The 13,738-nt window shown below is 35.5% G+C and overlaps 1 protein-coding gene across 3 annotated transcripts in view; it reads left to right on the top strand.

Moving 5' to 3' along the window:
- The window catches only part of LRRK2 (leucine rich repeat kinase 2), a 62,998-nt gene that overhangs the window by 32,040 nt on the left and 17,220 nt on the right, over positions 1-13,738 (top strand). For all 3 annotated transcript variants that reach the window (XM_033057910.2, XM_033057909.2, XM_033057911.1), the window contains 12 exons: positions 332-582; positions 1,704-1,852; positions 3,498-3,591; positions 4,634-4,820; positions 5,194-5,375; positions 5,792-6,021; positions 7,003-7,130; positions 8,179-8,397; positions 10,488-10,689; positions 11,311-11,399; positions 11,947-12,134; positions 13,056-13,210. In XM_033057910.2, the coding sequence (XP_032913801.1) occupies positions 332-582; positions 1,704-1,852; positions 3,498-3,591; positions 4,634-4,820; positions 5,194-5,375; positions 5,792-6,021; positions 7,003-7,130; positions 8,179-8,397; positions 10,488-10,689; positions 11,311-11,399; positions 11,947-12,134; positions 13,056-13,210 (2,074 nt within the window). The remainder of the gene's footprint in view (positions 1-331; positions 583-1,703; positions 1,853-3,497; positions 3,592-4,633; positions 4,821-5,193; positions 5,376-5,791; positions 6,022-7,002; positions 7,131-8,178; positions 8,398-10,487; positions 10,690-11,310; positions 11,400-11,946; positions 12,135-13,055; positions 13,211-13,738) is intronic.

The raw sequence follows: 13,738 nt of genomic DNA, 5'->3' as shown, positions 1-13,738 counted from the left end.
TTTAATAGGTGTGTTTTAAGTCATTTACTGCAGAGAACTGCTTAAAGATGTGTGATGCTAAGTAGCATAATAATGGCAATGGAACAGAGAACTGCAGGCAATTAATATGTTAAATTTTATTAATTAGAGATAATTGTTTTTTAATAATGCCCTATACTTTATTTTTTCATAGAAATATTATAGGTTGCATTGGTATGGTTGCTATTTTCTGCTGCTTTTCCATGTGAGATAAATACAAATAAATTATTTTGTATAAAAATATAATTCAATTGCAAACATATAAATTTGTATTTTCTTTTAACTTTACAAACAAATTATCCTTTTCTTTCAGAACTTGAAATGCTTGACTTATTTGGATTTGCACAGTAACCGATTTACTTCTTTCCCAACTTACTTACTGAAAATGAATTGTATTGCAAATCTTGATATCTCACGAAATGACATTGGACCTTCCTTTGCTTTGGATCCATGCCTCAGATGTCCAACTCTAAAGCAACTTAACCTTTCATACAATCAGCTGGTGAGCATTCCTGAATTTCTTACAAGTGTTGCTGAAAATCTGGAGCAGCTCTTGCTGGAGGGGTGAGTAGCATGAGTAAATGGACTGTAGGAAAACAAACACTATAGGAAATAACAGATTTGTCATGCAGAATGATGACTCTCATAACATGGAAAGGATTATTTAGTCACTGGTGAAACACTGACATTGTCTTCCAAATGTGCAAATTACTATAATTTTTGTAGTTGGATTGCAAATACAAGACAGAGAATGATTTGGAACCTTGATAGAACCTAGTAGCATTGATGCTCCATTAACACACTAAATACGTTGTAGTTCAGTTTCTTTCTGCTACCATACTATTAATCCATGTAGCGTGACATATTCAGCTAGGTTTTCTGTATATACAATTCAGTTTCCACTGTATTTCATATGCATAAAAGCTTTTCTGGAAGTAGTAGTAATGTAATTTTAGGTATTGGTATGGATATGTTTTAAATGACAGATCAAACATGCAGCTTTTTGTTTGCCAGCGCTTATTATCATATTTCTTAGTGAGGTAATTCATACCTATGTGGAATTCTTAAGAATGCAATTGGTGATAGCTCTGTAAAATGCAGAGACTGTCTCATTCATTTCCTACTGTTCATGCTAAGTGAGATGGTGAACTTTGTTAGTAATACCACCCTGGCAAAATAGTGGATGGATCTTTTATCTCTGTATTTTCAGGATCTTTCTCTTCCTCTTTCTAGTGTTCTTCTCCCCAGAATACATTGTGTAAAATTAAATACTCATCCTGGATTGCATTCCATACAGGAATCCTTTTTTAAAAGACTTTTTAGGTTATTAAGAATTCTGTAATTATGATATTGCAAACACATATTTTTAGTACATAGAACCTCTCACAAATACAACAATCCTCTTTGTGTGGGATTGAGCTCCAGTATCTAATCAGAAAATTAAACCTTGCAATACATTTTGACACTTAGTCTCCAAATTAATTAAACTGATTTTAATATCATCATGTTATTCCATGTTGCCACATGTACTAGTGTTTTTGCTTACTGGTCAGTCTTTATGTAGATAAATTTTATTTTTGTTTTACTGGTGTAAGGATGACTTTTCAGATCAACACTACTTTCACCTTTTACCTAATAGCTTATAAATAAAACACGGATTGTCTTTTTTCTTGTTGTTATCATAGAAACAAAATTTCATGCTTATGTTCACCCCTATGCTTGAAAGACCTGAAAATTTTAAACATTGGTAAGAATAGTATTTCATCCCTTGCTGAGAATGTCTTCATGGGCTGTACAAAACTGGAGCAGTTCAATGCCAGGATGAATGTTCTTGGTAAGTGTCTGTGGAAATAGGATTCACCTTCTAGAAACTATTTCAAGTCACAAAATTCCTGTGCCACCAACATTTGGAGTCATGGGAGAGCAGAAAAGAGTAATGCCACGTGTACTTGTCCTTGTTTATACAGTTTCCTATTCATCAGCTTTTGATCACTGAAGCACAGAATATGCTTCCAGTCATTTGATCTGACTCACCTAACTCAACTTGTTCCTACATTTGAAGTGCTGTAGAAATGATTGAGTGTACTTGAGACTGTACACACTATTGAGGAGGGTTCAAAGAAGAGAAAATAATTCAGATTAAACTTGCAAATCTAGTACTAATGCAGGTTTAATACTGTACTGTAATACATGGATGCATCGTGGCTTGTACCAGCAATAGTGTGTCCAGCAGGACCAGGGCAGTGATTGTCCCCCTGTACTCAGCACGCCTCAAATCCTGTGTTCAGTTTTGGGCCTCTCACGTCAAGAAAGATTTTGAGGTGCTGGAGTAGATCCAGAGAAGAGCAGAGGAGCTGGGAAAAGGGCCTGGAGCACAAGTCTGATGGGGAGCATCAGGGGCAACCTTAGCACTCTCTACAACTGCCTAAAAGGAGGCTGCAGCCAGGTGAGGGTTGGTCTCTTCTCCCAAGGAACAGGCAGTAGGACAAGAGAAAATGGCCTCAAGTTGTCCCTGAGGAGGTTAGGTTGGGTATTAGAGGAAATTTCCTCACTGAAAGAAGCACTGGAATAGGCTGCACAGAGAAATGGTTGAATCGCCGTCTCTGGAGGTATTTAAAAGATATGTGAATGTGGCCTTCAGGCCTTTAGTGGTGGACTTGGCATTGCAGGGTTAATGGTTGGGCACAATGGTCTTACAGGTCTTTTCCAACCTAAATGATGTTATGATTAAATATTTACCACAATATATCCAGCATTATCTTCAGAACAAGAGAGAATGCTTGGTTCAGTTGCCTGCATGCAGGTGTCATTTGAGATGCCCTGAATCATCCCCCTGGGTTTACGGTTTCTGATCCAGAAAAAGCAAGTCTTCCATAGGGCCTGTGTTTTATCTTTAAACCTTGTGCAGACAGCTCAGGTGGCACAGGGCAGATCCCCTTCACTGGAACCCAGTGTTAAGGAACTGAATTGAGTTCATCCAGGGTGTGTGTCAGATTAGATTTTCAGTGATACTGTGAGAGTTCCTAAGTTACTGTTAGAATTTATTCTTTCTTCAATACATAAAATCTTCCATTTAGAAATTACTGTCACATTATTTCAGAAGGTAACTCTTAGAACTCCATTAAGCACAATTAGACTCATTTCTGTAAGAATGAATGGGTGAATAAGACCCAACAAATCCTAGTCACATGGGAATTTTTTGTGTACTTGCAGTGCAGTAAAGTGTAAGTAGGATTATTTTGGTGTTTTATACCACCAGGAGATGAAGGATAACAATATATAATTCGTTAAAAACCAATATATTAATTAATTTGGGGAGTTTAGTTTATAATAAGCTTTAAAAAAGAAGATTTGAACTCAGACTTTGTTGGGTGATATCTTTGTATTAAAATGATAGACTGATGTTTTAGTCTGTCTAAACTCCACTCTATTTAAACCATTCTTTAAAATCATAAGATTAACCTCTTTTTCTGCTCTAGAAAAAATACCTGACTTGTCATCCAGCATAACAAGTTTGAAACTATCCCAGAATTGTTTTATTAACGTTCCAGAAGCAATTCTTCTTCTACCACAGTAAGTTACTCTTGTATTCATTGATGTTAATGTCAAGTTCTTGATAAAGAATCTGATGAGAAAATTGTTGTTAAGCAGAAAATTCTACATCTTTTCCTGGTTTTCAGGGAATCCTCACTGCTTAAATCCAGAACTCGGTAGCTTTTAAACTGAGGGCAAATTAGTCACATTTCATTCATGATTCTGAAAAATTCTGTTCCTCAGATCCTAATTGCTGTTGTTGAAAATTTATTCCTTGACAGCTGAAGCTGAAAATTCTTGATGAGAATACTAGAATTAATCTCATATTTCCTTGGAATCAACAATAAAATGTTAGCAAATTTTCCTATTTTAGTTCTGCAGACTTTTGCACAAGACTACTGAGATTAGTTTTTCACTTCCCAAATAACATGAGATACTTATATTCTCAAAGAAAAACACTTCCTCTAGAATGAGTTGCAATAAAGATGCATGTGACATTTATTTTGCTATACCTTCAAAGCATATTTCTTATGTGAAAATTGGACTTCTGCTTTTTTTATGGAAGTTGCTGACCTTAACATAACTAGAATGAGATTGTGGGGGGGAGTGCTTGAAAGGGGTGATCCAATAGGTGTGGGGAGATGTGAGTGCTGATGGCACCATACAGAGAGCAGATCCACAGATTTGGGAATTTATATTAATGAAATTAACATGATATTGCCCAATTTCAGCATGCTAACATTCACAGCAGCAGATTTAATAGATGTGTTGGAAAAAAATGCAGTTTTCAGGTTCTACATCTCCCAGCTCAGACAAATCAAAAAGGTGTTGTATGCATTTTTGTGTGCTTCATGTTTAATAGTAACATAAACAATGTATTTGTCCAATAGTCATTTGTCATTTCTGCACATACATGTATTTGCAAACATATCTACTTGTATTTGGATTTCAGTCAGAAAACCATCTCTTCTGATAGTTAATCCACTTGTTTATTTAAAATTAATGCAGCTTTGGTTCCAGTTAATCTGGGTTTTATTTTGTCATTTGCTAACTTCTTTCTTTTATATTTTTGTGTTTTTAGTTTGCGGTCAGTAGATTTAAGCCAAAACAAGATCGAAAGCCTGCCTGGACCGATGCACTGGAAATCACTAAATTTAAGGGAGCTGTTATTTAATCATAATCAAATAGATGTCTTGGACTTGAGTGAAAAGGCATGTGCATGGTCTAGGCTAGAAAAGCTACACCTCTCTCACAACAAGTTAAAGGAGGTAAAGTGTAAGATTCTACCTAAAGAAAATTTAATTGCTCTTCAGTTGAATGCAATTTTTCAGTGTTCATGTGATTTTCATGTCACCTCTTACACCATTGTACACTGTATTCATGAAATCGTATCTAAGTGCTCTGTGAAGGAAAATTGCTATATTCTATTCAGCTTTTCTGCCTGGAATATGTCATACAATCATTTGGTATACTGAATTACTTACAAGGTCTTTTCTCTCTTACTGTGGAATATTAGGCTTGTTTATTAAAAAAATTAACTACAGCAGTAAAAATAATACCTAGTTCTGTTAAGTAATTAATGTATTAATGTTCCTCATTTTTTTAAACGTTTAAGTGCCCATTAAATGTTCTTTTATTTAGATTCCTCCTCAGATTGGCTTCCTAGAGAACTTGACTTCTCTGGATGTAAGTCATAATCCTGATTTGAGATTCTTTCCTGATGAAATGGGAAGACTGTCCAAAGTCTGGGATCTTCCTTTGGAAGGACTCCATCTTAATTTAGACTTCAAGCATGTGGGATGCAAAGCCAGAGACATTATCAGGTTTGTTGCCTGGTTGTTCTTGAATATTCCTGGTTTGCTTTCTTGGGATTTGCAGTAAGCATTGAGAAAATAATATGCTGTTTTGAAAAGACCATACTAATGTTACCTCTTGAATTTGATGCTTCTATAAACTGTGCAATAAATGGTGCTTACCAATTATTTGTAATATGTTTGTTGTGTTCCCCAGTGCACTGCACAGAGCACAATTTTGGGATAATTACAAAACAAAGAAGACATATTCTGAATTAAAATTTAGCTTTCAAATCAGAAATTAGACAGTTAAAAGAACAATAAAATCAAACAGTTACTGAAAATTTGAAGAAAATTATATGGTTCTAGAAATTGCTTTGTTCTTTAGTTCTGGTCTTTTTCTCTGTTGTACACTTCTGTGAGTTTTGCAAACTTTTTTCTACCAGATTTCTTCAACAACGACTGAAGAAGGCTGTGCCTTATAACAGAATGAAGCTCATGATTGTTGGAAACACTGGCAGTGGGAAAACTACCCTGCTACAACAACTCATGAAAAGTAAACGAACAGAATTGGGTTCTCCAAAAGCTACAGTAGGCATTGATGTAAAAGACTGGATCATTCAAGGGAAAGGCAAAATGAAGAAGGAGCTTATATTAAATGTGTGGGACTTTGGAGGTATTTCCTGAGTTTATTTTCCTTTACTATTGTCTTTTCTAACATTTTAATGCATTACTTAGAGTCAGCCTGTGGTAATTCAAAGTGGGGACGCTAGAAGCACAAACACACGGCAAAAGTTCAATGATCACTTAGAAATTAGTGAATTGTGTAAATTAGCAGCTAATCCCTCAAATTTAATATAAAGTCTCAGGAATTCATTATCACCAAATGTGGTTTGACCACTCATTTCAGCTATAATACTTCAGAATAATTATTTCAGAATAGTAAGAAACTGCTTGTAATCACCAGAAGATTCCTTCATTCAACTCTGTTTCTCTGTTTTGTAGTCTGGGTCTGTCTAGGCTCTGCAGTATCACAGGTTTGTAAGGTCACAGACAACAAAGCACTTAGGACAAGCCTTTGAACCTTGTGTTTCTGGAAAACTTCCTAAGTTGGGGGGACTACAGAAGCACTTCTAAAATCCAGGGCTATCTGAGGCTATAGTTATTTCTAAGCAGAGGTCTATCATCATTTAAATGCAGTCTATCACAGTGCATAAGCACAAACCAGCGCCGTTCAAGCTGGATGTCCAGCTTTAGTTGTAATTTTAAGTGCTTAGTTATGTGAATTTATTTTGAAGTTGCTGAAAGTATAGGAGAAAGTAAAGGAAGAAGGTAGAAGGAAAGGAAAGAGTGAGGAAGAAAGAGTTTTAAAGGAATCACAACCTTTTAAGTTGTCTAGCAACTGTGTTTATCCAGTTAAATCTTAACACTTGATATAAAGCCAGTGTATGTACGTATTTTAATATTACACTTCAATCAATGAGCTACCACAGAGTACCTTTCTAAAATTCATAGTTATTATGGTTTCCTGTCAATTTATATAAATTTCTGCAAACATTATTTCATTTATGAACTTGTGGACTTGTTCCTCTGCCTTTTTGTGTTCTGAAGATGTTCAGTCGACAAGTACTAAACAATGGAAATTTTTGATCATTAGGACAAGAAGAGTTCTACAGTACCCATCCTCATTTCATGACCCAGAGGGCTTTATATCTTGCTGTTTATGATCTCAGCAAAGGACAAGCAGAGGTGGATGCTATGAAGCCATGGCTTTTTAACATCAAGGTAAGACGTATAGAATGGAATTCTCCTTTCCAGGGAGCTGTAGGTGAACTGCAAATTAACCATAAATATTTATATAGGGGAAGAAGAAAGATAAATTATTCAGAAAGTAAGAATAGTAATACTAAACAAGAGCTGAAATACATCATGTGTTGCATATGAAAGTACTTTTAGACATAAAAAGTCATGATCAGCACCATTTTGGATTTAAAATTGTATAAAGTGATGTACTAAAGAATGGTTTGTATATTCTGGCCATATTTTGAATTTACTGATAGAAATAAGAGAGGAGTAGTATTAAAGAAATAATGAGTTAAACTTGCATTTTTCTTTTATACCAGTATAAATTTTGGGGAAATCAGATTAGACTAATGGAAAACTGACTAGGTACAGGTCTGAAATCATGTTATTAAGTGTATGCTTAGTATCCTATTACTAGTAGGAATGATTCCAGAACTATGGTAGAGAATTTACCTGAGAATCTGCCCATGTATTTTTTCTTTGTATTTATCTCTATTTATGGAGTCATTCCATGTTGAGTGAGCATTACTTGTCTTTTCTTTTTTAGGATGCTTAGCCATGACTAGGCAATACACTCACATACAGTTTATTTACTGATTCTGTTAATGAACTTGTCTTTTTTACTTTTCACCTTGAGCAATGATACAGGACACAATATCTCAATCAATTCAGTGTGGATGAAAACCACTTCTGATGTGTTCTCCTTTGCAGTACTTGCTGATGTTTCACTGCTGCCCTGTTCCAATAACAGCTACCAAAGTACCATTTCTTTTGGCTTTTTCATTTTGCTCGATGTTCTTAACAAATAATGTCCCTCTGTTTTACTGCCAAGAGTGTTAATCTGCAAAGAAAGAAATCTGGATATACACTCCTTCCTGTTAGAAAAAGCTGGGGTTTTTTTTAATATTTCTGTTTTAAAATCAACGGCTCTTTGAATGTTTGACTAAATTGCTCTCATTTTATGTGAATGTGGAACACTAAAATCAACATTCACTATTGAGTTAATTAACAGTATGGATCTCACTAACAGGCTCGAGCATCAACATCCCCTGTCATTCTTGTTGGCACTCATTTGGATGTTTCTGATGAAATGCAACGTAGGGCCTGCATGAGTAAAATTACTAGAGAGCTGCTGAACAAGCGAGGCTTCCCAGCAATCCAGGATTACCACTTTGTCAATGCTACAGAAGAATCTGATTCCATTATCAGACTTCGGAAAATCATCATAAAGGAGAGTCTTAACTTCAAGGTAAGCTACACACTGTTTTTAATGTTGAAAACATCCTTCTTTTACTTAAGTGAATACATTTTTGAGCATTAATACATAATTAAATATATTTCTGTGTGATAGCAAAGTCATCTTGCCTTCTATTAAATGTTACACACAGAAAAATAATGAAGGAAAATAGTTTTGTTTTAATTTGATTTTCTTCCCAAAAAGTCCCAGCTGATTTGTGTTTTCAAGCACTAGGGCCATAAATCAAGTATTTAGTTAAAAATGTGCCATCTTTGTCTTACAAAGAAATTAAATTAAAACCTTGGTTTTTTGGGCAGTATCATATGATCACACCAAGTATTGAATGATTTTGGGGACAGGAAATAAGATATTGTGGTTTGTGAAAACCAACTGATTTCCTATTTCCTGATTTCATTTTACATAATACGAAACTATTTCTATAAAGAAGAAAGTGAATTAAAGCAGGAAAAGAAGGTCCTGTGGACTGAGTGATCCTCCCAGGAATCTCTGCACTTGTAATTCCATTGTCTCCAAAGTCATCCCAGCTCATTGTCTGCTCTATCCTTAACCACAGCATGAAGCCCTAAGTGTGAGTGGAGAGACCAGCCCAGGCATGGAGCTTATAGAAAGACAGGATCTTATCTGTAGCAAAAAGAATATACTTTTTTTTTAATTTATGCAGCAACACATTATTCATTTATGTTGTAACACATTAAAGAAAAATGGTGATCAATGGCGTAATTTCATAAATTATACGAGAACTCAAATTTCTTTTGAATGACTGCTTGGAAGATCTTATATAGCAAATGATGTGTTAATGACTAGTCTCACACCAGTGGTGTTACAATTAAGTTAAAGTGTACACACCTCTCTCGTTTCTCCCAGGAATTAGCAGCTTAGCCATATCCAAAATCTCCCAAACTTCATTCCACAGTGCAAGGAACAGCTAACCAGTCCTAAATGGCAAGGAGGTGCCCTCTTCAAGTGAAATGGGTTAACTCCTCATACATCCAGTAGGCATGAATAGAGCTGGTGGTTTTTTTGTGGCTCTATGTCTCACCATACTTACTCAACACTCGAGAGAAGTTCTGCTTTTTGAAAAATGTTGTTCATTTAATGTCTATGTCTCTTGAGACTATGACTGATGTTTAAACTTCTACACAGATGTAAAGTGGCCTGAAGGAAATGAGATAATTACCATAAATTGTGTAGGTAGTTTGTGAAAGGAATGTTACAAGGTATTTGCTTAGAGGTTAAGCAAAGTGAGTTTGGTATTCAGCGTTGTCATCAAGTACTCTGAAGTCTTTGAAATTACACAAGGTACTAATTTCATCTGCACAAGGTACTAATTATATTTTTGACACATTAAAAACATCACAGTGCATTGGTGAGAGAAAGATTACATTTAAGAAGACAGTTTGCAAATATTGGGAAAGTTGTTTCCCATTTCCTCAAAAAAGTTAGTAGGTCAGCACACATGGAGAAAGGAAAACCCGACCGGGTGCTAGTGATTACCAAATATCAAAGGGTGCCTGCAGGAAGGAATGGAGGCTTAGGAAGAAAGCACAAAGCACTCGTTTGCATCACTCATGTGGCTAAATTTATTTCATTCTATTCTCTTGTCCACTGACTGCCAGCAGTGGAGACTTTTAATTGAGATACTACCCTCTTCCCCCCAGTTCACCTGAAGTCATGGCTAAAGATAGTACATATTACAAGAAGTATAGGGGTTTTTTATTAATTTCTCTTTTGTTTTTACTGATGGTGTATGATATCATCTGCTCATACTGTGAATATTTTCCTTTTACTTTGCATCAAAACTTCTCTTTGAAATAACGTCTTCTGAGAGACTTCATTTATTATTTTTTATGTACAAGTAATACAGAAATATTTTCTTCTCTGAATATTTATTTATAGAAAGACATTATAATTCTTAAAGAATAATTACATCTACCTTTTAGAAACCATGTTAGTCAATAAATTAGTGTTCTTGTTCCTTTCTGCTGCTATTGAGTGGACATACACTTTATACCTTAGTTTTGTTTTGTGCATTTCGCATGAATAAATTAATACATTTAAGATTATTATTCCTAATTTTACAGATCAGAGATCAACCAGTGGTTGGTCAGCTAATTCCTGACAGCTACCTGGAGCTGGAAAAGAGAATTTTGCTGGAACGTAAAAACGTCCCAGTGGAATTTCCTGTAATTGATCAGAAACGCTTGCTGGAACTGGTACAAGAAGGCCAGTTACAGCTGGATGAAAATGAACTGCCTCATGCAATTCACTTTCTGAATGAATCAGGTAAAATATTCTCTTCAATGTGTGTTTGTTAGCACTTTGTTGTAAATCTGCAGCTGACAGATCTGTACGCGTTTTTAAGTCTTTCATAAGGTTACCACAAAATGGTAAGCTGAAGTGTCTAAGCTTGGGTAACATTAGTTTGTTAAACCACATTGTTAGGAAGGGAATTCCATGACATGAAGGATCGGTACTGTAATAGTTTGTATCTCTTACTCTCTCTTAAGCCTCTTTGAAACTTTCTATTGCTGATGAGGCAGCACAGTTGCTGAAAAAAGATGCAATTGCTCCAATAGCTCAAATAGAATACTGGTTAGAGGAACACATGTAACAACTTATCTCAGTGCAGTACTGACTTCCTAAGATTAAATAATGAACCCCACAGAGCTTAGCAAAAATGCAAGTCAGATTAAAAATCTAACAAGAAGTCTGAAAATAAAGGTAAAGCTGAGCAAGCCATGCTTGCACTCTGCTGTTCTGAGATAAAGACATAAATATAGCTGTATTTATTATTCAAACTGTTTATGTCAAGTCATGTAATAAAAACAGCCCAGAGTGGAGTGCTTACTTTGCTTAATATTGATCTTGAGCAATGCATTGCTAATTACAGTATTCTTTGTGCAGGTGTCCTCCTTCATTTCCAAGACCCAGCACTACAGCTAAGAGACCTGTATTTTGTAGATCCGAAGTGGCTGTGTAAAATCATGGCACAGGTCAGACTGAACACTCTTTTTGTATACATTTATGGTACATTTCCCCCTGTCTAAAGCCACTGTAACTCATCAGTGTTCCTTCTTCACCATTTCTTTATTGTTTCATGGTCTAGATTTTTTACCTGGTTCTTTCTGTTTCTGTTGCTTTCTGGACAACTGACTGTGTCATTGCTCATCTGTTCTTCCATTGTAATGTCCAATATCATTTAAACTGCAATGGAACCAAGAATACATGTAGAATAGAAAAACCCTGTGGATACAACGTAAACCTGCAATATGTTGCCACAGGTTGGGATGAAAGCTGGAACTTTGGGCTAAAGGCTCTAAGAAGGGGTAAGAAATTGAATGCTAGGTACAGATGGCAGAGAAAAGTGAGTAGATACGGAGTTGGAATGGAAGAGCAGCAGACTACTTAAATGAGACCATCGTTGAGACATTGATCTAGAAACACTCTAGAAATTTATTATATGTATTCAGATTTTCTAACCTCTGAAGCTTTCATCTAATGATGAATGTACACCTAAAATTGTTTCTTTTTTTTTTTAAGATTCTGATGGTGAAAGTGGAAGGCTCTTCCAAATACCCTAAGGGAATTGTGAAGCGTTCAGATGTGGAAAAATTCCTTTTGAAGAAGAGCAAGTTCCCTAAAATCTATATGTCACAATACTTTAAGCTTCTGGAAAAGTTTCAGATTGCTTTGCCATTAGGAGAGGACCAACTACTAATCCCAAGCAGGTAAGCAAGGAGCTAAACCCACAAATGACAGCCATAGAGATAGATCAAAATAGAAACCTCCCATCAGGCTAACTAGTTTCACTGATCATCAGAGAAATTTGGTGCATGAAAGCATGATGTACTCTTTGTATATTGCATTCTAGTAAATGCTTTCAGAAGAGATATGTTAAGCTGATCTTGTAGCAGATAAAGTGTATGTTGTATCAGCCTGGTGGGTGAATGGAAACTATAAGTGATAGAATACTTTATGAGGATAGTACTTCCTTTGCAGTTACCATGCTTAAAGACTACAGCAAGGAGATTATAATTTAGCTTCACACAGCAGTGTGCCAGCATTACAGATATTTATTACAATATAAAAGTTAACAAAACATTTCCATAACCTATTTGCATGAAGTGAGAACCACAGACAAGTTATCAAGAGGTAGTATCTCCTTTAAAAAGTGTAGATACTAAATGTGGTGACAAAAAAATGACTTTGAATGTGGTATTTTTGTTTTATCTGAAGCAGATAACTCAGTTTCTCTGCCTCAGTTACAGAATTCCCTAATGTGTTTAGTAATGTTAATGTTGCCACATGGAGAGAGTGTAGCATGGCTGCACTGATTAGGATTTTTATGTCCTTCAAACCCTGGGATAGAAAGATTTTATCTGAATGTCTTGCCTGCTATGTATGTCTCAGATTTTTCTCATATTTACATTAAATATCTAATGATCCATTAGTGAGGTACTGTTGTATTTAAATTACAGTCAGAACTTCACTTTGACACAAACAAGCAGAATAAACAAACACACTCTCAAGCTCCCTGACCATCTGAATCATGCTTTCATTAGTAAATAATACATTTTGTAAGATAAATACTATATGTCATCAGCTCAGATGTATTACATCATCAAATACTATTTAATTTTTTTTTCCAGCTTGTCTGATCACAGACCTGTTATAGAGCTTCCCCACTGTGAAAATTCGGAAATTATCATCAGGCTTTATGAGATGCCATACTTTCCTATGGGATTTTGGTCCAGGCTGATCAACAGGTTGCTTGAGATATCACCTTACATGCTATCAGGAAGAGGTACAAATCTTTATCTGCAAAAGGAGTAGTGTGCAAGTTTGCCTTCAATGCCAGCACTTGCATGTTAAAGATTTAGTCCCCAACACTGTTTTGCTCTAGCTAAATTCTGAACACTTCACAAGTTTAAGAAAAAGATAGTGATCATTTTTGTAACTTAGAAGTATCCAGGAACAGATAGTGCCTGATCTTCACGGTGGTGTTCAAAAGAAAGTAAAGGTTGTAAGTGGTCCATTTCTCTCCTTCAGATGCTACAGATAGGGGAAATCCTTATGTTTATGCAATATTACTATTTGCTTCCAGAAAGAATGCAGGAAGTGATGTCTTCCACACAGAAAAACAAATTGCTTTTCTTCATGTTCATTAATTCTCCCCTTATTTAAGTCTCAAAGCTTTGCTTTTATCAGAAAGCAGGGATATGTCTTTACTTTTTCCCCAAGAATTCCATGCTTTCACATGGTGATGCTCTACAAATATCACTTTTAAATGCCTGATGTCCTGGAATTCAAGTTTCTTCTGAGCATCAAATTC

This window comes from Catharus ustulatus, chromosome 4 (genome assembly GCF_009819885.2).
Source record: "Catharus ustulatus isolate bCatUst1 chromosome 4, bCatUst1.pri.v2, whole genome shotgun sequence".
NCBI classification, from domain to species: Eukaryota; Metazoa; Chordata; class Aves; order Passeriformes; family Turdidae; genus Catharus; species Catharus ustulatus.
The sequence above is the reverse complement of the archived record's forward strand: the minus strand, read 5'-3'. Positions and strand labels throughout refer to the sequence as shown.